This window comes from Lynx rufus, unplaced genomic scaffold (genome assembly GCF_022079265.1).
Source record: "Lynx rufus isolate CCGP_SWC_20201006 ecotype Redwood Valley unplaced genomic scaffold, mLynRuf1.p SCAF_11, whole genome shotgun sequence".
NCBI lineage: Eukaryota > Metazoa > Chordata > Mammalia > Carnivora > Felidae > Lynx > Lynx rufus.
Genome location: NW_025814825.1, coordinates 40,047,095 through 40,071,186, shown reverse-complemented (window position 1 = coordinate 40,071,186; position 24,092 = coordinate 40,047,095). Strand labels below are relative to the sequence as shown.

At 43.4% G+C, this 24,092-nt stretch overlaps 1 protein-coding gene across 1 annotated transcript; it reads left to right on the top strand.

The window, feature by feature from the left end:
* The first annotated feature begins 1,165 nt into the window (after positions 1 to 1,165).
* CPN1 (carboxypeptidase N subunit 1) lies at positions 1,166 to 23,826 on the top strand. The gene is made up of 9 exons (XM_047072677.1): positions 1,166 to 1,388; positions 4,180 to 4,376; positions 9,341 to 9,496; positions 12,685 to 12,867; positions 14,164 to 14,275; positions 17,100 to 17,239; positions 18,496 to 18,595; positions 20,579 to 20,697; positions 23,558 to 23,826. The coding sequence occupies exons 1-9, from the start codon at positions 1,166 to 1,168 to the stop codon at positions 23,669 to 23,671; spliced, it is 1,344 nt and encodes a 447-aa protein (XP_046928633.1). The 3' UTR covers positions 23,672 to 23,826.
* The last annotated feature ends 266 nt before the right edge of the window (positions 23,827 to 24,092 follow it).

Genomic DNA, 24,092 nt, shown 5'->3' with positions numbered 1-24,092 from the left:
ATCCATGTTATACAATATGCCAGTACTTTATTCCTTTTTATTGTCAAATGATATTTCATTTCTTGGATGTTCCATATTTTGTTTATCCGTTCACCAGTGAATGGACATTTGAATTGTTTCCACTTTTTGTCTATTTTAAATAATACTGCAATGAACATTCATGTACACATTTTGTGTGGATGTATGTCTTCGTTTCTCTTGGGTAGATACATAGAAGTGAAATTACTGGGTCATACAGTAAGTATAAACTTAACCTTCTAGGTAACTGCAAAACTGTTTTCCAAAGTGGCTGCAACATTTATTTTCCCATACGAGGGTCCCAGTTTCTCCCTATTCTCACCAACACTTGTTATTGTGACTTTTTGATTATAGCCATTCTAGTGGATGTGAAGTGATATCTCATTGTGTTGTATTTCCTTGTGGCCAATAATGGCGAACATCGTTAAATGTGCGTGCGTATTAGCTGTTCATATATCTACTTTGATGAAATGTCTATTCAAATCTTCTGCCCATTTTCGAATTGGGTTGCTTTATTATTGTGTTGTAAGAGTTCTTGATGTATTCTGGATATATTGTCAGATTTGTGAATTGCAGTTATTTTTCTCCTGGCCTGTGGCTCATCTTTCCATTTTCTCAATGGCAACTGTTGAAAGATTTTTGAGGAGCAAGGAGACAAGACAGAGCTGTGCTTCAGAAGGAGTCTGGCAGCAGTGTGGGATTGATCGAAATGGACAGAGAATTCTAATTAATACATCTCCTTAAATTGTAATATAGGGAATAAGCACAAGCCAAGTTTCTCAAAATTCTCTGGGAATCAAAGGGTTATAAGCAACTATTTATTGAAGCCTGTTTACAGTCCAGTTAATCAGTAAGCCAGAATCAGTGAAACTACCCAATCTGGGGGAGTACAAAAGCCTTTCAAAAGGTTTCCCTGGATTAGGAAAATCAGAGAGATGGGGGAGGAGAGATGAGTGGCTATCCCAGAGCTACATAAATAATTTCCAGCGTTGAACGGGACAATTCTGAACTTCCTTGCCAGGTGTTGTGGCACTGGTGTTTACTGGCGGGAAACTAGGAAGAGCTGGTTCTTGGCCCTTGGATTTTGACTGGTTGTTGGGAGAGGTGGAGCCCATTTTAGTGGGTCTCTTTGAAAAAGCCTGTCAAGATGTCAGGCCTGCTCTCAGTCTTCTTCCACCTCCTCCTTCTCTTCAAGTTGGTTGCCCCAGTGACCTTTCGCCACCACCGCTATGATGACCTTGTGCGGACGCTGTACAAGGTGCACAACGAATGCCCCTACATCACGCGGGTTTACAGCATCGGGCGCAGTGTGAAGGGGAGACACCTCTACGTGCTGGAATTCAGCGACTACCCTGGAATCCACGAGCCCTGTAAGCCCTGAGCAGTTCTTGGAGTGTATGGGACAGGACCCTTCCCTGACAAATCCAGTAATTGGGGCTGTTTTCTGGGGAAGTCCATGGACCCCTCCACCTATAAAGTATCACCTCTTCCTCCATCTGTGCTAAATATTTCCCCACTTAGCCCTCAAATTGCTCCTCCTCTGGGGAGCTACAACCCCAATTCAGGCTCTAGTCTGTTCCTCCTTTGGAGGTTCTGTTTGCTCAAGACCTTAATGCTAAAAGGTGAGTCTTCTTCCCTCCTCCCATCCCAGCCCCCCTGCCTTCCCTCCCATTACCCTTCTTTCTTCCTTGCTGTTATGCTGTCTTTAACCAGTGCTTCAGGAGACATAAGCAGAAACAATCAGCTCTTCTAGTTCTGTCAGGAAGCCTCAAAGGGTTTGGGTTTATCATTCTCTTTGGGGAATGACAGTATGATACGTATGGGATCCTGGAGATAGTTTGAGGTCTTGGGAATTGGTTTTATGCACTGCAATACTTTTTGTTAGTTTGTTTCTATTATAAAAGCAACCTGTATTTAGATTAAAATAGAAATTAGAGGGGCGCCTGGGTGGCGCAGTCGGTTGGGCGTCCGACTTCAGCCAGGTCACGATCTCGCGGTCCGGGAGTTCGAGCCCCGCGTCGGGCTCTGGGCTGATGGCTCAGAGCCTGGAGCCTGTTTCCGATTCTGTGTCTCCCTCTCTCTCTGACCCTCCCCCGTTCATGCTCTGTCTCTCTCTGTCCCAAAAATAAATAAACGTTGAAAAAAAAAATTAAAAAAAAAAATAAAATAGAAATTAGATATGGAAACAAACAAACAAAAAAGCTCACGCCATAATCCCACCACTCACAGATGATCATTGTTAACATATCGATGCATATCCTTCCGGACCTTTTTGTATGCATGTTTAACAACCCCCCCCACACATACACATATTTTTTTATAAAAATGGAATCATAATAGAACAGCTTTTCTCATTTCATAGTCTTTTATAAGTAATATCCATATCTGTAAATGTACATCTTCATCATAATTTTGGCTGCATAATATTCATTGCATGGTTGTATTTAACTGTTCATTGAATGATGGGCATTGGAGTTGTGTCTAATTTCTCATATCTTGACTTAGAGCAGTTGTGACATCCAAGTTATGTCTGTTCCTCCTAAACACTGTCAGTTTCAAATCTCTCTCATCCTTTCCACTTCCACACCACCCACACCAGCCAAACATCATTGCAACCTGCCTATATCATCACACTAGATTCCTGACTCTTTCAACCCCTACCTGCCACCACTCTCTAAAACTTCCCTTCAGCACACAGATGCCAGAATACTTTTCCCAAATATTTAATCTTCTCACTCCGCTGCTTAAAATCCTTTAGTGGCAACCTCACACTCAATGGATCCTGTCTGTGACAGCTTTAGAATGTTACATGGCCAGTGAGGAGGTTATGGGAGGGGGGACACTGGCTCAAGGAAGTCTATGTCATTAAATGAGGATAAGGACTTTGCTTTGAAGCCACACTTGCATAGAAAGCACCATGTTTTTTGGGGTGTGTGTTCATTACAGAAGCTTGTGGGTACTAGTTTTAGGGCTAGCCCCTCACTCCATGCATTCAAGGCCTTCTTGAAGCTCTTTCATACTATTCCAGCCCTCACTAATCTCTCTTTTCTCTGATGCCCTATAATTTAGCTGTTAATCCATTCATTCCTTTCATGCATTCATCATTCATTCCACAAATATTACTGATTATCAATTACTGATTGTCTATTTTGTAGACTCTGAATAGACAACAAACAGGATAAAACAAAGACATCTCCCTCAGGGGCCTTAATTTTAGCCATGTAAGACTGGCAACAAATGGGTAACTAAGTAAATACATATTAAGTCAGATGAAAAACAGTGCTATAGAGAAAAAATAACCTTTAAAAGAGAGATAGAGAATGCCATAAGCAGGAGAGGGGGTTGTTGCTGTTTAGGAAAAGCTTCTTTTTCGAGGTGAGTTTTGAGCATGTGATGGAGCATGCCACGCTGTAACTGGAAAGTCTTTGCAGACAGGAAAGAACAGGAGTGTGCTTGGTGTGTGTGAGTGCAAGGAAGCCCCCTGTGGCTCCAGCGGAGTGAACGATGGGAAAGCAAGGTCAGGGCAGTATGGTTGGGGATAGGGCTCCTAGGCAGGAGATCAGGTAGTGCCTTATAAGCCTGTGTAAAGATTTTGGCTTTTAGAGTGAAGTGAGAAGCCACTGGAGGGTTTTAAGCAGAAGAGTGACATGATCTGACTTAAATTTGTAAAATTAAGTTTTCAACTGGGATGATTAGGAACTGTTATGCCATAACCCAAGTAGGGAAAGCCTGCTTTCTTGTGAAAACACCATTCTTAACCTGAAAACACTTGTTTCTGAGAAGCACCAGGCTACTGTGAATGCACCTGGGCTTTGGCCTCCATCTTATTAAATAACTAGGTGACCTCCAACAGGTTACTCTGCTGCTTCCGCACCTCCCTCATTCTGGAGCTAATGATGCCTACTTCACAGGTTTTCTGTGAAGATTAGGAGTAATGAACACAGAAGGGGCTCCATGGCATGGATTTCTGTAGCATTTATGATTGTAATTTGTTCAAAAGGGCCTCGGGAATCACTGGAAAAGACCCAATGGAAGCATAAGATTTTCATGTGTTCATTACGCGAAGAGAGGGAAAAGGTCCATGTGCAACGTTAGGAATCCTTGCCACTTGCAAACTTTCCCCATACTCTCTCTTCTCGCGTGTTCTTGTCGCGCCTGCAGTGGAACCGGAAGTCAAGTACGTGGGGAACATGCACGGCAACGAGGTGCTGGGCCGTGAGTTGCTGCTGCAGCTGGCGGAGTTCCTGTGCGAGGAGTTCCGGAACGGGAACCAGCGCATCGTGCGGCTGGTGGAGGGCACGCGCGTGCACATCATGCCGTCCATGAACCCAGACGGCTACGAGGTGGCTGCCGCCCAGGTACTGAGCCCCGGGGCGAGAGCCCTCCGGGGAGTCCGTAAAAGCATCCGCCCAGTCCCGCTGTAGATGCCACTGTGCAATAGAGAAAAGGCCGGTGGAAATACAACAGTGTGCAGACCCGCTTCAGCGCTGTGGCTCCCTAGGCAGTGAACGTGGGCTGCCTCCACACCTTTCCGGCTGACCTCCCGGTTTTGTTGTGGGGATCAATGAGGCAATATCTGTGACAGTGCTTTTTAAACTGGAAACTACTAACCAGGTGTGAAGGGCTCTTGCAAAACCTTTTTAGCTTCTTACTCTAAATACTCTTCTCCCTGCCACACTACACTTACCGTTTGCATTGGGCTGCGGGGAGGGAAACAGAACTAGCTTGGCCCAGAATGGCGAAGTCAGGGGCTAATTCTAGATTCTTCATGCATTTGGTTATATTTCTTTTTTTTTTAAATTGAGGTATAATTTACATACAATATTATATTAGTTTCAGGTGTACACCATAGCGATTAGACATTTGTGTGCTTTGCTAAGGGAATATTTTACTATATTTATGTACGACTTTTTCCTCTAGTATCATACTCAGCCTTTTAATTCTTTATTTTAAATATTTTTTTTAACATTTATTTATTTTTGAGAGACAGAGAGTGGCAGAGCATGAGCAGGGGAGGGAGAGAGAGAGAGAGGTACAGAATCCGAAGCAGGCTCCAGGCTCTGAGCTGTTTGTTAGCACAGAGCCTGACGCGGGGCTCAAACTCATGAACCACGAGACTGTGACCTGAGCTGAAGTCAGACACTCAACTGACTGAGCCACTCAGGAGCCCCAATTCTTTATTTTAGAGTTACATTTTGCAGGGATCTGCGGACTTTTACTTTATTTCTTGACGTAAATTCAAAATGTCAGTGTGCCTAACTTTAAATCAACGATTTTGTGTGTGTGGTTGTGCATCAGAATCATACCTGAAGATTTTTTGAAAGATAAATTCCTAGGCGCCCCCCCCCATCTACTAAATTAGAATTTGGGGGGAGGGGCGTGAAGCCAGGCATCTGCTTTACACAATGGACATGTTCCTTTAAAAGCTGTGCTTAATTCAATCTGGTTTGTTTGGGGTTTGGGGTAAAGAATTGTAAATTAAAGAGGTTTTTTTTTTTCCAATTTAAAAATATGTTTATTTGGGGTAGTCTTGAAATTTTTTTCATTTTTAAAACTAGATTTCACTACTTAACTTTTAAAAAATTTTTATTTTATTGTGGTAAGAACACCAAAGATGAAGTCTTTGCTCTTAACAAAATTTTAAGTGTACAACACAGTATTGTTGACTATAGGTACAGTGTCATATAGCTAGTCTCCAGAACTTATCTATCTTGCTCAACCAAAACTTTAGGTACCTTCATTAGTAACTTCCCATTTCCTCCTCCTCCCAGCCCCTGGCGACCATCCTCCGCTCTGATTCCATGAATCCCACCACTCTATCCCGTACAAGTAGAACCATGAGGCGTCTGTGCTTTTGGCCCATCCCATTTTTAACCTACTTAAGAATAGTGCTGGGGAAGTAAGTAGAGGCAGGGAGGAGAATGGAACCAAGATGCTGAATGAAACACAAATTTGACCCTTGCATTCTCACAGCTTCCTGCCAACACAACTCATCAAATGAAAAAGGAAAGCTTTGTTCCTCCACTGGAAAATCAGAGAGGTGCACATTAACATCTTCAGGCTTGAGTTTCCAAGACAGCAGGAAAATTTGGAAGAGATGTGGGGGAGACCTCCAGCCTGGTTGCTTTCCTTCTATTCCCTATATTGCAGTGGAGAAACGGGAGAACCTCAGACTTGCCCACATCTCTTGTAGAATGAAGTGGGGTGAGGGGAAGTGGGGGAAATCCCTGCCAGCCTTGTAAATCCTAGAGCCATCTCTGGGGAGCCAGTCACCTCTCCTCACCTGCTGTGTACTTGTTCAGAGGGAGCAGAGCTTGAACCCGAGTGCAAGAGAAGCCTAATCAGGTTCTCAGACTTCCAGAACTACCTGCCATACCCAGAGGAAACCTGTCTGCAGGGCTATACAGGAAAGACCTGCCTGGCCACCAAACTTTAAAGCTACCTGTAGGTAAAACAGAATAATCTCCCCTTCCTCCACCCCACTAAAGATTCCCAAATTATAATCCCTAGAAACTGTGCATATGTTATGTTACATGGCATGGGAGAATTAAGGTTGCAAGTGGAATTAAGGTAAAATAATCATCTGACTTTAAAATATCCTGGATTATTTGGATGGGTCCAGTGTAATCAATCACAGGGGTGCTTTAAATGTGGAAGAGGGAAGCAGAAGGCCACAGAGAGCTTTGAAGATGTCGTGCCAAGGAATGTGGGTGGCCTCTAGAAGCTGGAAAAATCAGGAAGCAGATTCCCTTAGAGACCTCAAAAGGAACACAGCCCTGCTCGTGTCTTTATTTTAGTCTTATGAAACCCATTTCAGTCTTCTGACCTCCGAAACTATAAGATAATATGCTTGTGTTGTTTTAAGCCACTAAGTATGTGGTAATTTTTTACAGCAGGAATAGGAAACAAATACACCACCTACCCTGTTTATGGGAACTTTCTGTTAAGGAAACTCTTTACCTGCAGCCTAACTAATGATCTGATGTGAGTGGCAAATCAACTAATAAGTAAATTAATGTAACTGTTAATATGGACAGTTGTGAGCTACATTGATATGAATGAGCAAGGAGTGAAAAACTCCTGGAAGCGTGACGAAAATCATTATCTCATAGAAGTGAAAAATTAAACCCCAAACTGAAAAATCATACAGATATTTTATATAAGAGCAGAATGAATTAGGGAACTTAAAGTAACTTTAAAAAAAATTATGTTCTCAACGAGATATAAGAATAAAATATGAGCAGTGTGCCATGAAAAATAGAGAAATCTAAGAACAATAAAGATTTTTTTAATATGAAAATGGTAGTACATCTGTGAGTGTTTAGCTTAGCACATCCATCCATTCACCCCACTTCTAGGAACTGCTACTAATTTGGGCTCCACCCTCTCCATCCACAGGGCTCCAGTGAACACTCCTCCCCTTCTCTAATACCATACAAAACATTAGATGGCATTTGTTTTGTGATGGCCTTTGAACATATCACTATTCTGCCACTTTATATATTTTAATTATTTACATATATATCTATCTCCCCGTATATATTATGAATTCCTGGAAGGTAAGCATAAGGTCTCATTATCTCCCTTCCTAGTGTCTTTCAGAGGACTTTGAGTAGAGACGCACTTAAGTAAATGTTGATTGGCTAAAAGGATGAACGAATGAGTGAATAAATGACCAAATAAATGATAACAAGGTGAAGTGTGAGCAGGGAAATAAAGGAATGCAGGAGGTTGACATTGATGAGATGAAATGTAAACAAGGATCCTAAATTAAAAAAAATAAAAACAGTGGGGGTGGTTTCCATGGTGTAGCCGCTTTGGAAGCAGTTTAGCATTTTCTGAAAAGGTTACAGATAGACTTCAATTATGACCCAATAGTTCTACTAGTTGGTGTCTACCCAAGAGAAATGAAAACATACACCTGTACAAAGACTTGTACATGAATGCTTATAGCAGCGTTATTCACTGTAGCCAAAAAGTGGAAATGATCCGGATGTCCATGTACAGGGTTGAGTAGCACCCTCCCCAAAATTCGTGTCTAACCTAGAACCTCTGACTGTGACTTTATTAGGAAATAGAGTCTTTACATATGCAAGCTAAGGTGGAATCATACTGGCTTGGGGTGACCAACTCAAATATGACTGGTGTCCTTCTAAGAAGAAAGAAATCTATGCAGAGACACCCATCAGGGAGAAGCCCTGTGAAAATGGAAGTAGAAATTGAAGCAATACATCCATGAGCCAAGGAGTGTGTCAAGGATGGCTGGCAGCCATTAGGGGCTGGAAGAGACAAAGAAGGACCTTCTTCTAGGGCCTTTGGAGCATATGACCCCGCTGATCTCTTGATTTCAGACTTCCGGACTCCAGAACTGTGAGAGAATACATTTCTGTTGTGATGAGCCACCCAGTCTGTGTAATTTGTTTCAGCAGCCCTAGGAAACTAATAGTCTATTAATTGGTAAGTAAACAAAGCATAGTAAATCCAAATAATGGAAAATTATTCAGCAATGAAAAGGAATGAAATACACATGCTAAAACGTGGAGGAACCTCAAAAAACATTGTGTCCTGTGATAAAAGCCAAACATGAAGTGTGTGATCCCACTTACTGAAATGACCAGAAAAGGCAAGTCTAGGGAGACAGAGAGTGATTACCTAGGGCTGGACTAAGAATGAGGAGTGATTGAATGGGCGTGAGGTCTCCTTTCAGGGCGTTAGAAATACTTCAAAGTTTGATTATGCCGATGCTCACACGACTCTTCTCAGTGGGAACTAGAATTCATTGAATTGTGCACTTAAGGGGCGCCTGGGTGGCGCAGTCGGTTAAGCGTCCGACTTCAGCCGGGTCACGATCTCGCGGTCCGTGAGTTCGAGCCCCGCGTCAGGCTCTGGGCTGATGGCTCAGAGCCTGGAGCCTGTTTCCGATTCTGTGTCTCCCTCTCTCTCTGCCCCTCCCCCGTTCATGCTCTGTCTCTCTCTGTCAAAAATAAATAAACATTGAATTGTGCACTTAAAATGGGTGAATTTTATGGTATGTAAATTACACCTCAATAAAGCCATATTTTAAAAACAGGGGTTCCCATTATCCTGAAACATCCAGTCTTGTCAGAGTGTCTCCTGGGATCTCTACCATTGACACGTGGTTTACAGGGAAATGTGAACCCCACCGCTGGGACTTTGGATAAATTAATGGAGAAAATGGTGCATCATTTGATAGATTAACTTAATGCGCCCCCCCCCCCCCCCCGCCAAAACTATGCAGTGTACTTCAAATATAGGATCCAGTCTGAAATCTTCCCTTCTCGTTTCTCCATTTTCCTGCTAGGGCGCAGACATTTCTGGATACCTGGTTGGCAGGAACAACGCAAATGGAGTGGACCTGAACCGAAACTTCCCTGACCTCAACACCTATGTCTACTACAATGAGAAACACGGAGGCCCTAACCACCACCTGCCCCTCCCAGACAACTGGAAGAGTCAGGTAGGAGATGAAATGTTCATGCCAAAGCGGGTAAATCAGCTTCTGGAATCGCTTCTCGCAATCTCCACATCAATTAAACAAGCACGAATTAAGCATCCACTCAACTCTGTGTTAATCTGTGTAGAGCGGCAAGAACTATATCTTCCGCTCTTTGTATTCACTCTCTCCCCCAGCAAAGAGGCCCTCCCAGAGCATATGCTGTTTGATGTTAGTGGTAGCGAAGTGAAAGCGGTTATCATACCATTGTGCAGTACTTTACCATTTTACAAAATGCTTACTTAGCCAGTGTTTCAGCTGATCGTTGTAATGCTGTGAAGTGAACATACGAAGCAGGGCTGAGATCCGTCCCTGGCTTACACCTACACAGCTAGTAATTGGTGGACTCAGGATTAAAACCCAGGCCTTCTGATTCCTAAGGCAACATTCTTTCTACCACATTATCCCATCAAAAGAGGACTCTAGCATTCTGTAGATAAATCTCTCTTACATGTGATGAACTGTGTGCTCACCAACAATTAGCTACAGAAGGAAGCTCAGGCAGCTCACTCCTACAGTTTTCCTCTGCCCTTTCTGTCTAACTCTCAGCTGCTTTACCTTACTGTGATTTCCCTTACTCTCAATCTGAGGAGCCCAGCTGATGCACCCAGGCCTGGAGGCCTGGAATGCCACCCGTAGTAATGCGAGTGCTCCTGGGAATAACCACTGTGATTCTCAGAGCATTCCCACCACCACCCTGTTCCTTCTACTGTATAAGGTACTTTAAACATTCTATTTGTGAATATTTAAACTTAGAGATTGCAGGTGTAAGGCTTTCTATTGGGAGTTTCCAGAAAGAATAGTCTCAGTTTTTCCCCCTTGAAAATGAGGCAGAGTCATTGCTGACAAGTTTAGATTTCAGATAGCAACTATGCCCTTGGGTCAAGTAAATAATAAGTCAAAACTGACTTTGTAGTAGTTGGGATATCTAGCTGGAAGGATGTCCTGATTTATTAAACTTGTCCAAGTAAAATAAGGTAATTGAGCCAATAGTAATTAGACTTCCACTGGCTCCTTTTTCTCCATATTAGAAGAAAAAAAGGCAATGAAAAGTAAGTCTTCTTGCTCCTGATGGGAGAGGAGCAGTGAGAAGCTGGCCTCATGCTGATGGATGGTGGCTTAGGACATGGAGAAAGGGCTGCTTCAAAGGATCTGAACCCTGGTCACAGAGCAGGACTGGTGCCTTTGGTATCTTATCCATTTTGATCAGGCAAGACTCAACCCTATTCATCCAGTCCCTCAGGAATGGCAAAGATGGGGGCCTTCTCAGCTGACCGCTAGTCCAAGGGGAGCCATTAACACATTAACACCACATAACCTCTAAGCAAATCCATCCTGAGAGGAGGGAAAACACTGAAGACTGTAAATTATTTACTTATACTGCAAATCCAAGTAGATTCACAGCTTTCTTTAGAATGCTGTCACTCACTAGGAACATAATATGCAATCAAGAGGGTGGAATTCAACTACTTAGGCAAGACTGGCCCGTATCATACTATATCTAATCCATGAAATTTGAATATGACCACAGGAGTGTGTTCTACTTGTCAACATTACAGCAGATGCAGTAGTGTAAAGAGGAGGTTGAAAATCATTTGTGTCAACCAGCTTCCCAGATGTATTTACTAGAGCCCTTAATATCTGCAGAGGTGCTTCAGAAGCCACTGGAGCAATGGGTAAATTGGAGAAACCCTTCCTTGTTGTCAGAAAGAAGCCAAGCCGGGGCCCTGAGCTCTCCAGCCATGACACCCTCTTCAAACCTCTCTCTTTCTCTCTTCTCATCCAAGAAGAAGTCGTAACTTATTAATGATAGAAACAGTACAAAATTCCAAACCAAGCTGCAGCTATTCTTTTGAAACACCAAAAAAAGTTTCTTGTTTTCAGATGGTTACATTGTTAATTCCGTAATAGCATTTACAACGTCATTACTGTTGCTCTTCAGGGCTGGGACTGCCTTTGCTCTTGACACATTTGCTTGTGACGTGACCAGTTCTATGTCCTTAATTGCCACACCTGTTTCATCAACTTCTTCTTTACTCTGCTCTTGTACAGTTGGAGTCTGTGTGTCTTCTTGAATGCCTGAGACAGCTTCATCTTGAACTTCCAGTTTCTCAGCAGCCGCGAGTTGTGCCTGCTGAGATGAGTCCTCAATAAGAGACTTTATTTTTTTTTATTTTTTTTAACGTTTATTTATTTTTGAGACAGAGAGAGACAGAGCATGAACGGGGGAGGGTCAGAGAGAGGGAGACACAGAATCCGAAGCAGGCTCCAGGCTCCAGGCTCCAGGCTCCGAGCTGTCAGCACAGAACCTGACGCAGGGCTCGAACTCACAAACCACGAGATCATGACCAGAGCCAAAGTTGGACGCTTAACCGACTGAGCCACCCAGACGCCCCAAGAGACTTTATTTTTTATAGCAGTTTTAGGTTCACAACAAAATTGAGGGGAAGTCCAGAGTCCCCATATACTCCCTGCTTCCCATTGTTCACATCCCACAGCCAGAGTGGTAATTTGTTACATTTGATGAACTACCTTGACCCATCATTGTCACCCAAGTCCATAGTTTGCATTAGTGCTCACTCTTCATGGTATACATTCTATGGTCTGTGGCATTTGTCCACTGTTACAGTATCATATACCATAGTTTCACCTCCCTAAATGCTCTCCCTTTAGCTACTTTGTATGTTGGGATTCCACATCCCAATTTTAATGTCATTTTGAAAAAGAGTCCATCTACTTCATTTTTTATTTTTATTTTTTTAAGTTTATTTATTTATTTAGAGACAGAAAGCAAGTGAGCATGAGTGGGGGAGGGGCAGAGAGGGGGAGAGAGAGGGTCCCAAGCAGGCTCCACACTGTCAGCATAGAGCCCGACACAGGGCTCAAACCCATGAACCGTGAGGTCATGCATGACCTGAGCCAAAATCAGGAGTTGGATGCTTTAACTGACTAAGCCACCCAGGCATCCTTCCACTTAAAATTTTCAAACTATTATGCAAAAGACCAGAGTTTTCCCATCTCCTCTTCTCATATCCAGGAGGACACTCTTTGTTTTATTCAGACGTACTATCCTCTCGGGCCACTTCCTGACAAACTCATTTGGATGGCACCTCCGGTTGCAGCTTCACTGCCAGCCCCTCGTCTGTCCACAGGTGGAGCCCGAGACTGAGGCTGTGATCCACTGGATCCGCTCCTTCAACTTTGTTCTTTCAGCCAATCTCCACGGAGGAGCAGTGGTGGCCAATTATCCATATGACAAGTCCCTGGAGCATCGGGTCCGAGGGGTGCGCCGCACTGCCAATACCCCCACACCCGATGACAAGCTTTTCCAGAAGGTATGCAGAATGGCAGCTTGTCCGGCCAGAGGAATGTGGGACTCAGGAGAGGATTTAGGGGGTCTGATTTACAAGGTTATGGTAATATGGCTATGTTAATGAAAAATAGACCATGTGCATGAAAAAATGTTTACCTAATAGTTCAAATAAAATCAAGAGGTTAAAATCAACAGATTATTTTATAGTTAATATATTAGTAGTAATGTATAATTGATACAAATAATAAAAATTAATTATCAATTCATCAATTAATGAATTCCATAGAGAATAACACCAGTTATTGCTTTGCAAAGAAAATAGATTACTATAACTTTCTCTAGTAATCTCCTTTTTCCACTGTTATAAAGTAGCACTAAAAGGGAATTATAGAGATTCTGCATATATTCCTCTTCCCCCAACACACACGTCTCACACCTAATATATACAGTATTCCCCCCTTATCCATGGGAGATGTGTTCCAAGGCCCCCAGTGACTGCCTGAAGCTGCAATAGTACTGAACCCTATATATAATTTTTTCCTATACATACCTGAGACAAAGTTTAATTTGCAAATTAGGTGCGGTAAGAGATTAACAATAATAACTAATAATAAAATAAAGCAATCATAACAATATATTATAATAAAAGGTATGTGAATGATATGCTATAGTTATGTATAAGTTATAATAAAAGTTAAATGAATTTCTCTCAAAACATCTTACTGTGTTATACTCACCCTTCTTGTGATGATACAAGATGATAAAATGCCTATGTGGTGAGATAAAGGGGAATGACATTGTGATCTAGTGTTAGGCTACTACTGACCCTCTGACATGTTGTCAGAAGGGGGATCATCTGCTTCCAGACCCGAGTTGACCACAAGTAACGGAGACCATGGGTAAGAGGGTTCTACTGTAATTCTTTTCATGGTAAAGGCCTATTTTACTTGCTCCTTGTTTTATAAAATTAAGCTAGAATATGGTACACCTAGAAGGGAGTTTATATGTCACCTCATGTCACCCCTCACTTTGCACTTGAAACTTATCCCCAGGCAGGTGGAAAAATCAGAACACAGTTCTCCTAACTCTAGTCCAACACACACACACACACACGCACACACACATACACACACACACACACACACACACACACACACACACACACCTTCTCCCTATGCCTGCTGGTATTTTCTTTCACTAAAGCAAGTAATGAGTTGTTTATACAGGGTGGGGCTTCGTGGTATCACCCTAGACTAAGTGTGAGCATTGCTGAGGAGTCGGGAGCACTCAGGTCGTTCTCCACCCGCTTTACCCGCAGCTGGCCAAGGTGTACTCCTACGCACATGGATGGATGCACCAGGGATGGAACTGTGGGGATTACTTCCCAGACGGCATCACCAATGGGGCCTCCTGGTATTCTCTCAGCAAGGGTAAGAAGAGTCCTGGGTACAACAGTGCTTTAAGTTGAGGTGGAATAGGGCTCATCTCTCCTAAATTATCACTTTTTCTCAGGGAAACAACAGGAATACTATAGAATTTTGCATTCAAGTAGAGATCTGAGCAATGGAGAAGTCTTAAGTTGGCATTTAATATCATGTTCTGATTCTTTAAAATGAAGGTAGGGATACCTTGTGGTCCTTTATTATTTTTTGTTTTTAATTCTTATTATATTATTTTTTGTTATTATTTATTTGTTTTATTTGAGAGAGAGAGAGCAGGGGAGAAGCACAGAGGGAGAGAGCGAGAGTCCCAAGCAGACTCCATGCTCAGAGTGGATGGAGCCCAATGCAGGGCTGGATGTAGGGCTTGACTCGAGGCTCAATCCCATGTCCTTGAGATCATGACCTGAGCCGAAATGAAGAGTCAGACACTCAACCAACTGAGCCACCCAGGTGTCCCACTATGTGGTCCTTTAAAACTTGTGGTTTACTAATAGATTAGGGCATAGGAGGGAAATACTGTAGTCAGGTGGTTAAGAGTATGGCTGTAAGGGTACATTGGGTTGAATCCCAGCTTGCCCATTTACCAGTTATGTGGCTTCAGGGTAATTACTTAACCTCTCTGCCTCTTTTTCTCGTCTGTACTTTAAGAATAACAATACTTGCGGGGCGCCTGGGTGGCGCAGTCGGTTAAGCGTCTGACTTCAGCCAGGTCACAATCTCGCGGTCCGTGAGTTCGAGCCCCGCGTCGGGCTCTGGGCTGATGGCTCAGAGCCTGGAGCCTGTTTCCGATTCTGTGTCTCCCTCTCTCTCTACCCCTCCCCCGTTCATGCTCTGTCTCTCTCTGTCCCAAAAATAAAAAAAAAAAAAAAAAAAAAAAGTTGAAAAAAAAAAAAAGAATAACAATACTTGCATTATAATTTTGATGTGAATATTCAATAAAACAATGTACATAAAGCATTGGAAATGCATGGCTTATAGATGTTAGGGTCTTTTCTAAGTAGCATGGAGGTATGCCTCACAGAGCAGCAGATGACCAAAGGAGCTGGCCTAGATGCCAACAGTTCCTGTGATATATGCTCTCTGTGCCCTGTCTGCCCATCTCCTGTGAGCTGGAGTTTGCCATGGACATTGGCCACTGACAGCATAGCAGAAACCTTGAGCAAGAGGCTTCTCTCTCCATTCTCTGGGCCTTCCCCATCACCAAGAGGCAAGAAGTCTGTTTATGAACCTTTGGTAGACAGTGACCGTAAAGATAGGGAAGAGACTGAAGCAGGAAGCCAGGTTCTTTTAGGCATCATGTTTTAGCAGCTGTCTCTCCTATCCTTTCAAATCTGACCTGGACAGAGCCCAGATAACAGAAAGCTCCCTGGTAAGGGTTGAACTGATGGCTGGTTCTATGGAAAGTGGAAAGGAGGAAGGTTAAGGAGTCACCATGTACTGGGAAGTGGTAGACTTCTTGTGGCTGACAACTTGCTTGAACACAAGGTAAGAAGATGTTGTTGAACTTTATTTTTTTTAGTTTGTGTTAAGAAAGCAATAGGTGCCCCCCACACCGTTTAAAATCTCAAATATACTTTTCCAAATTGTACTTGTTTTTTTCTCCCCTTTTCCATCATCTGAGAAAGCATGGCCCATGCTTCCACTGAGAATCATTGCCCCAAAATAAGCTGATACAATTCCAAGGTTATTCAGTTCATTAAAGTGATTGTTCCAATAGTGTGGTCTCTGGACCAGCGTCATTGGCATCAGCTGGGAACTTGTTAGAACTGCAGATTAGGGGACCTCACCCCATACCTAAGGCCCAGAAACCTGTATTTGGCTGGACACAGCCTTCTAGATTATTCTGATGCAGAGAGATATCCAATGTAAGAGGTCACAGTTGTTCTTCAGCTTTCTCCATTCTTTCTACAACAGCTGCTTATGTTCATTAACTTAGAGCAGGTAAAAGTTGATTAAATGAATAGTTTTTAACCCAAACACATTTGTGATATAAACACCACTCTAATGACCAGGAACATACTAAAAAAATAATTGATTCAATTGAATAATGTAGAAGATAGACGCAGACAAGCATTAGATGGAAGAGAACTATAGCTGCCTTCTGTTTTTTCAGGGACCTGTTTTCCTGAGTTAACTGCTCTCAGGTTAGTGCAGCAGTCTCAGATAGGAGGAGGGTTGTGAAAACAAGATATCTATCTCATCTCTAAGCTCCAGGGTCTGAAGAACATCATCACCCAGAGAGAAGATCTGTCCCTCCAGAATCAGTACAGGTGCAGTCTAATATCAAGGCATGACTAAAAGCAGACTTTGGAAATGCTAAGAAGGTCAAGAAGTGAATTTAAGTGTTGAGATGGAGAAAAGGAGAGGATGGTGATAACAAAATGGGCATTTATGAAGAGAGAAAACTGGGAAATTGGGGAAAGATTTTATGGAGGAGAAAAATAAATGGAGATCAAGAGGTAGAATAGAAGGTCACAGAGGGGTAGGGTGGTGGTGGTGGAGGAGAAATCTTGGTTAACAACAGTGGAGGTGGGGAGCGCCTGGGTGGCTCAGCTGGTTAAGCGTCCAACTTCGGCTCGCAGTTTGCAGGTTCAAGCCCCGTGTTTCTTGGGCTCTGTACTAACGGCTCAGAGCCTGAAGCTTGCTTCAGATTCTGTGTCTCCCTCTCTCCCTCTGGACTTCCTCTACTCACGCTCTTTCTCTCTCAAAAATAAATAAACATTTAAAAAATTTAAAAAAAGAAAAAAGAGTTGAGGTGGGGCATTTGTGGGATCTTGGTTTTGTAGATCTGCTACCGCTCTCTTTCCCTCAGGAATGCAAGACTTTAACTATCTCCACACCAACTGTTTTGAGATCACACTGGAACTGAGTTGTGACAAGTTTCCCCGCCAAGAGGAATTACAGCGTGAGTGGCTGGGTAATCGGGAAGCCCTAATCCAATTCTTGGAACAGGTAAAATCCTATTCTTTAACTTTCCTAGTTACAGAAAGAGATGTGTTTTCTGAAGGTAGCAAGGGTTTTTGTGAGGCTCAGTGCTGACTTCTGCTTTGACTCTGTACAGTACGTCTGGGCTGCTCCTTCTGAGCCATTTTATTCACTCAACATTATTGAGCACAGTTATCTGTCAGAAACAGTACTGTATGCTAGGGATTATGGGCAGACAAATTTCCCTGCCCATATATAGCTTATGTTTTAGTTAGGAGAGATAGACAATGAACAAAATAATAAAGTAAATTTCATAACACGTTAGATGCAAAATGTAGTGAAGAAAACCTTATGGAGAAAATGAATTGAAACGGACACAAAGAAGGTGAGGGAGAGGATCATGCAGCTGTCTAGGGGAGAAGGGGCTCCCTGATGTGGGCACAACAGGAAGTGCTAGGCCCCCAACAAGCGGTTGTTAGGGAAATGCAGATCAATTACACAATGAGATACCACCTCACACTCATTCAGATGGCTTCTATAAATAAAAAAAAAAATTACAATAAAAGACAGACAATAGCAAGCGTTGGCAAGGATGCGGAAAATTGGAACCCCTGTGTGTTGTTGCTGGGACTGTGAAATGATGCAACTACTATGAAGAGCCGTATGTGGTTCCTCAAAAATTACTAATAGAATAGCCTCTATGATCCAGCAATCCCACTTCTGAGCATATATCCAAAAGAACTGAAAGCAGAATCTCAAAGAGATATTTGCACATCTTTGTTAATATCAGCATTATTCACAATAGCTAAAAGGTAACAGCAACCCAGGTTGCAGCCCAAGTGTCCATTGATGGATGAATGGATCAATGAAATGTGGTAGGGACATAAAATGGAATATTCTTCAGCCTTAAAAAAGAAGGGAATTCTGAGACATGCCACAACATGAATGAACTCTGAGGACATCATGCAAAGAGAAATAAGGCAGTCACAAGAAGACAACTATTGTATAATTTTACTTACATGAAGTGTCAACAGTAGTCAGTTCCATAGAGATAGACAGTAGGCTAGTGTTGTGATTTGCCTTAGATTTTCTCAGGGGTCACCTTGCTCTGTTGAGAAGAGATTGTCGGGAACAGGAAGACAGAGAGACCAAGTTAATCAAGCGGCTGTTACCATAATCTTTGTGAAGATCAAAGGCAAAAATGTATGAGAAAGCTTTGAGGACTCCCAAACACTGGATGCCTGTTTTGTGGTCCTAACTGTGCCCTGTAAACTTTCCTACAGGTACACCAGGGCATCAAGGGAATGGTGCTTGATGAGAATTATAATAACCTTGCGGAGGCTGTCATTTCTGTTAGTGGGATTAACCATGATGTCACTTCGGGTAGGTGGCCACTGCTTGGTGGAGTGAGAGGGAAGCCTTCATGTCCTCACCTTTTTTCAGCATATCAGGAGGCCAGTTTGTACACCAGCGAGACTAGCAGGGGTGTCAAGGACACTGGGGGTAGGGACAGGAAAGGTGATAGAAACAGGGACAGGGGAGCACCTGGGTGGCTCAGCCAGTTAAGCATCGACTCTTGATTTCAGCCCAGGTTATGATCTCATGGTTTGTGAGTTCAAGCCCCAATGCAACCAGAATCCTCCATACCAGTGGCTGGACCTGCGTTTAGGGATCAAACCTTGGGCGTCCCTCAGAACTTCAGGGCTTGCTAGATTTTCATACCCTATTCATGCACAGGCAGGGAATGTCTTTGAAACATTCCAGCCAATCACTATATATTGAATACCGCTAATTCCACCAATAAGAGCCCACTTCCAACACTCACTATGCTAAATTAACAAATTACTCATTTCACTACTGAAGAAACTCATTGCCAATATTCATTATGCTATTTAGAAAAGCATCTAGTATTGATTACAAATAAACATAGCCGAAGCCCTAGTCATAGCTGTATCTGGAATTGGGCCTTTATGATACATGCTATCTAACCATTCTTGGGTGTAAGTTCCCAGTTAAGAAAATGACAGCCCCTGGGGTGTAACTTACACTATCCAAAATATGGATGATAATTCACTGCTTCTGCTAAAGTATTTTAAAAGAAATTACAGGCATTTAAAGGGGGCAGAGAAGATACTGCCTTATTATTATTTTGAGACAGAGACAGCATGAGCGGGGGGAGGGGTAGACAGAGGGAGAGAGAGAATCTCAGTCTCCACACTGTCAGCACAGAGCCTGATGTGGGGCTCAAACTCATGAAACCATGAGATCATGACCTGAGCCGAAGCTGAGAGTCATAGGCTTAACCAATTGAGCCACCCAGGCGCCCCGGGAGAGGGAGAATCTTAAGCAACCCCGCAAGGAGCCTGATGTGGGGCTCAAACTCATCATGACTTGAGCCAAAATCAAGAGTTGGAAGCTTAACTGACTGAGCCACCCAGGCGCCCCTGTTTCATTCTTAATTGCATTTACTATTTCAATTATGTATTGCTATACACTTAAATGTTAAAGGCATGTTCACAATTGTTTCTAAAGAGATACAAAGTCATTAGCCAAAATGGTATATCCCTGCCATAGAAAAATAGGCTTTCTTTTGAATTTTATTTTCCCCTTTAGAAGGCGATGGAAGAAATATTAAAAATAGGATTCTCAAATCAGACCTACAGTGGTCATTTAGTCCAGCCCTCTGACTCAATATAAGATTACATACATACAACACCACTGACGGCTGGCTTTCTAACCCAGGGCCGTCCTGTCCATTAGTGCAGGACCATGGCCATCAGTTCAGACTGTGCACTGCACAACTGTGTAGCTGTTCCAGGGATGCTCGTTCAGTCTCTGTTTAAGTGCTCACGATTTCACAAAGCATCCATGTCTTTTTCAATAGCTCTGTTTGTCACAGCAGTTTTTCTTCTTTCTAGCAAAATCTTACTCCTACAGTTTAAACTCATAGTTCTCATTCTTATTTTTTTAGGTAGATGTCATTTCTTCACAGTGGCTTTTCAAACATTGAAACAGAAGTTTCATGTAGATTCTTTACCACACAAAACATTCATAGATCTTTCAGCATATCTCCCAGTGGCCCTTCGCTGGACATGAGTTTGTTTTAAAATACAGGGTCTAGAATTAAACACACTGCTGTGCTCAGTACAGAGCACAGTGAAACTTCTACTTCCCATGAGCTGAGAAGCCCATGCTCTTATTACATAAAATAGCCTAAGATTCTTTCAGATCTTAGCGAGTTTCATCATGCTATTAAAAAAAATTCAAGCTTGTGGTCAGCTAAAACCCTCAGATCATTTGTCTTATCAAGGCCCCAAATGGCAGATTTCTAATCAGCAGACTGAGTTCTATTCTTGTAACTTTTAGGTGACCATGGCGATTACTTCCGGCTACTGCTTCCAGGTACCTACACTGTCACTGCCACAGCACCGGGGTTCGACCCAGAGACAGTGACCGTGACCGTGGGTCCTGGAGAACCAAAACAGGTGAGTTAGGCTGATGTTCACAGAGCACTGTAAAGATCACTTACACAAAGTCACAAACAGCCTATTGCATGGTTCTAATCTCTGCTGAGCTTCCCTGTTTCACTTAAAAAAAAATTCATTGCTCTCATATGCTTATTTTTCTTCTGTCATTCTTCTATTACATCCTTCCCCACTTCCTTTGGCTTTTTCTCTTTCTTCTGTTTCACATAGCATAGTGATGAAAAGCACTGTCTTCTTCTAAAAAGTACTATCTTCTGTCCAGAGACCTTGGACAAATTACCTAATCATTCTTCCTCAGTTTCTTCCTCTGTAAGTTGGTGTGAACAGCACCTGCTTTATAAGAGGTTGGAATGGGAAAGTGCACATAAGGTATTTAGTACAGTGACTTCCACAGGGAAAGTGCTCAACAAATGCTCCTTTATAATCCCACAGACCTTGCCCAGATCCACTCCCTTGGATTGTCTGCTCTGTGCTGTCAACTAGGACTACCACCAGATGGCACTCTGCCCCCTTCTGGTGCCCCGTGTGCCCGGCAGTCTTGCTTTCCACTCACCTTGGCCAAAGAGCCAGCTACTCCCCGGTATTCAGCTGGCCACAGCTGGCTTTTATAGGTAGGACGAGAAGCAAGGAACGTTTTTGACCTACTGCCTGGACCTTTTCAGCTTTGGTCATATTAGATTAAGATCCCAGAGCTGAAGAAGCTCAGAGGTTATGGACACTAGTCCTCAGATTTCTCAAGCAAGGAAGAGGTAATGAGGCAGTTCTATTTAATGAGCACCTACAGACCTTGTTTCCCCACAGGTCTGCTCTTCTCTGGGGCCTCCTTGCTCTGTCCAGTTCCTTCTCTGTACAACCCTAGAGCCCAGCAGACCCACTCACCCCTTTCTCTGTTGACTCTGCAGTCAAGTAGCTTGTTGTCCTCAATAGTTACAGGTACTATTTACTGAATGGTTCCTATGTATGAGACACTATATGAGAGCTTTCCAGAACTATCTCATTTAACCTTCACATCCCTGTCAGGGACACGTAAGTCTTCCCTTTTATGGCCAAGAAAACAAACTTAGAGAAGAAATATGCCCAAAGTCACACAGTGAGCGAGTGGAGCCCCCGTTGGAACCTCTCTGGGGCCTTCAGGGCTGCCATCTTAGCCAGTGTGTTGAAGGACCTCATGCTAAGCTCACAACCTGGGTGCATAACCCAGGTTTTAACACAAGGACCCAAGTAGAGAGTTCTTTATGTCCTCTGAAGAGTCCTCTGAAGTTTCTAGATAGTTCCCCCTTTCCCCTCTCCTCCTGCTAGTCCTAGCTCGTGCCCCTTATAAACTACTTCCACTTACAGATCAGGCAGCTCCCACTGCAACCTGTTATCTGGCCCCAGTTTCTCAGCCAGCTTTCTCCCCACACCAGCCTCCAGCCCTTTTCTCGTTCTCCCCCAAAGTCAAATGGCTGATAGGCAGCCTCACAGGCGGATTCCGCCCTGCGTGGCAAGCCCTCTTCAATGCCAGGTGCAAACGACTGCGAAGCCTCTTAAGTAATCTACTTCAAAAGATGTCACTTCTTTGTGATATAGCCTTTCAGTAAATTAAGATAGCCCATCATTATGTCAAATATACCCCAGAAAGGAAAAAAAAAGTTGTCTTTTGGACATGATATCCAGAGGGGAAAACAACTAAGAATCCATTTGCTGATCACGGTAGAGCCACTTTCTCTTTTCATTTTTCTAAACAGAGATCCATCTGGCCAAGAGAAGAAAAAAGAAAAAAGGATTATTTACTGGAGGGTTTTCATGTTACAGTGAAGCCTCTTTCACACCATCTCCCAGAGTCCCGTGTCCTCTTTGCTTTTCCCCACAGCCTGCCAGAGGTCAGCTCCTTTCCTTGTCCTGCCCTTCCTTTATTTTGCTGCCTTCTCCCTCCTTCTCCCTCTCTCTCCCTCTCTCTCTCTCTCCCCCTCCCTCCTTCTCCCTCTCTTTCTCTCTCTTTTTCCTAGATCTCTGAATTACTATATAAGAAATGGTAATGATGTAATTAGCTCTGATTTCCTCTACTTTGGGGAACTGGCAGAAAAGCTGGCTATGGATTTTTGTGGAAGGGGCGGAAAATGACCCCATGGAGAGCTTGCGTGCATGTTTTTCAACTCCCAGCTGGCTTCAGCAGCTCAGACTGTTCCAAGGCCTGGAAGCCAGGGATCCCTCAGGGGAATGTGGTTAGAACACTGTGCCACTCCCTCCTCCTAGGAAGGTTCCACAGCCCGCAGACCTACACTTTTCAGTCAGAAGCGTCTTCACATCTGCAGGCCAAAGACAGAGGGCAGGTTTCAGCCTTATGCCAGAAAGGACACATTCACTGCACATGGAAATCTGGAATTTAAGAATCCATATGAATAATCTGTATCATCTCCACTATATTTTCAAGCAATTGCGGCAGCAGGTTTAGATCTGAAGATGTGAGGTATTCATTGGCATGCCTGAGCACAACACCTGTGATTCACACATCGGCATGAAGGGGATTATTATGGAACCATCCGTCATAGCTCTGGTCCTAAGCAACAGTATCAGTGAAATTGTTTGAAGTGTAGATGTCATTTTCTTCTCATACTTATAAAATAAATGTATATTAAGTTCATCCAGGTATACCCTATGTCATCACCAGTGATTATGTACCTCCTCTTGGGAACGTTAGCCAGGCTGGATGCCGTGGTGCTGCTGTGGCCCGCTGCTGTGCTAATGCTCCCTAGTGCCCTGCCCTCAGGACCTGGAAGTGTGGTCAAACCAGGTCCAAACAGGTTCTTCCCCAGTTGGAATTCCAGGAAATGGAAAACTGACTCCTCTCCCCACCTAGTTGCTTCTTTCTTTCTTCCAGGTTAACTTCCATCTCAAGAGAAGCATCCCTCAAGCAACCCCTACGAGGAGAGTTCCCAACCCAGGGCACGGACGCAGAGTCTTACCAAAGAAAGTACAGCCCCGGGTCAGCTAGGGAAGAAGATGAGGAGACGAAGCGGCCCCAGAGAGTCCCTGCCTGAAATCCACAGCGCTGGGGTGACACGTTAGAAAGGCTTGTTCCTGCTCTCCCATCAGATGAAGCATGCTTTCTATTTTATTATCTGGGACATATTTAAATATAAACGTATTCACGACAATTGCAAATGGTCTCTGTTCCCGGGGTTAGCCCTCTGATGTGGCGGTGCACACACTCAGCAGGATTCAGTAAGATTTCCCGATTCTGGGGCTGTGGTTTGCATCCAGGAGGCTCCGTGCCAGTCCACGCTGCATCTGGAGACCAGCTCGGGCTGATTGGCTGCTTTGCCTCCAGAGTCTAGCACCAAGCCTGCAACATAGCAGACGCTCAAGGGAGATTTCTGAATGAATGGCCGAAAGACTGAGATGATTCGTCACTG

What these genes read in the sequence shown, in the direction of transcription:
- CPN1 (XM_047072677.1), top strand. Translation starts at nt 1,166, where the DNA reads ATGTCAGGCCTGCTCTCAGTCTTCTTCCACCTCCTCCTTCTCTTCAAG. An exon ending in CCCTGGAATCCACGAGCCCT is followed by an intron (nt 1,389 to 4,179) that starts GTAAGCCCTGAG and finishes TCGCGCCTGCAG; the next exon opens with TGGAACCGGAAGTCAAGTAC. An exon ending in CAGACAACTGGAAGAGTCAG is followed by an intron (nt 9,497 to 12,684) that starts GTAGGAGATGAA and finishes GTCTGTCCACAG; the next exon opens with GTGGAGCCCGAGACTGAGGC.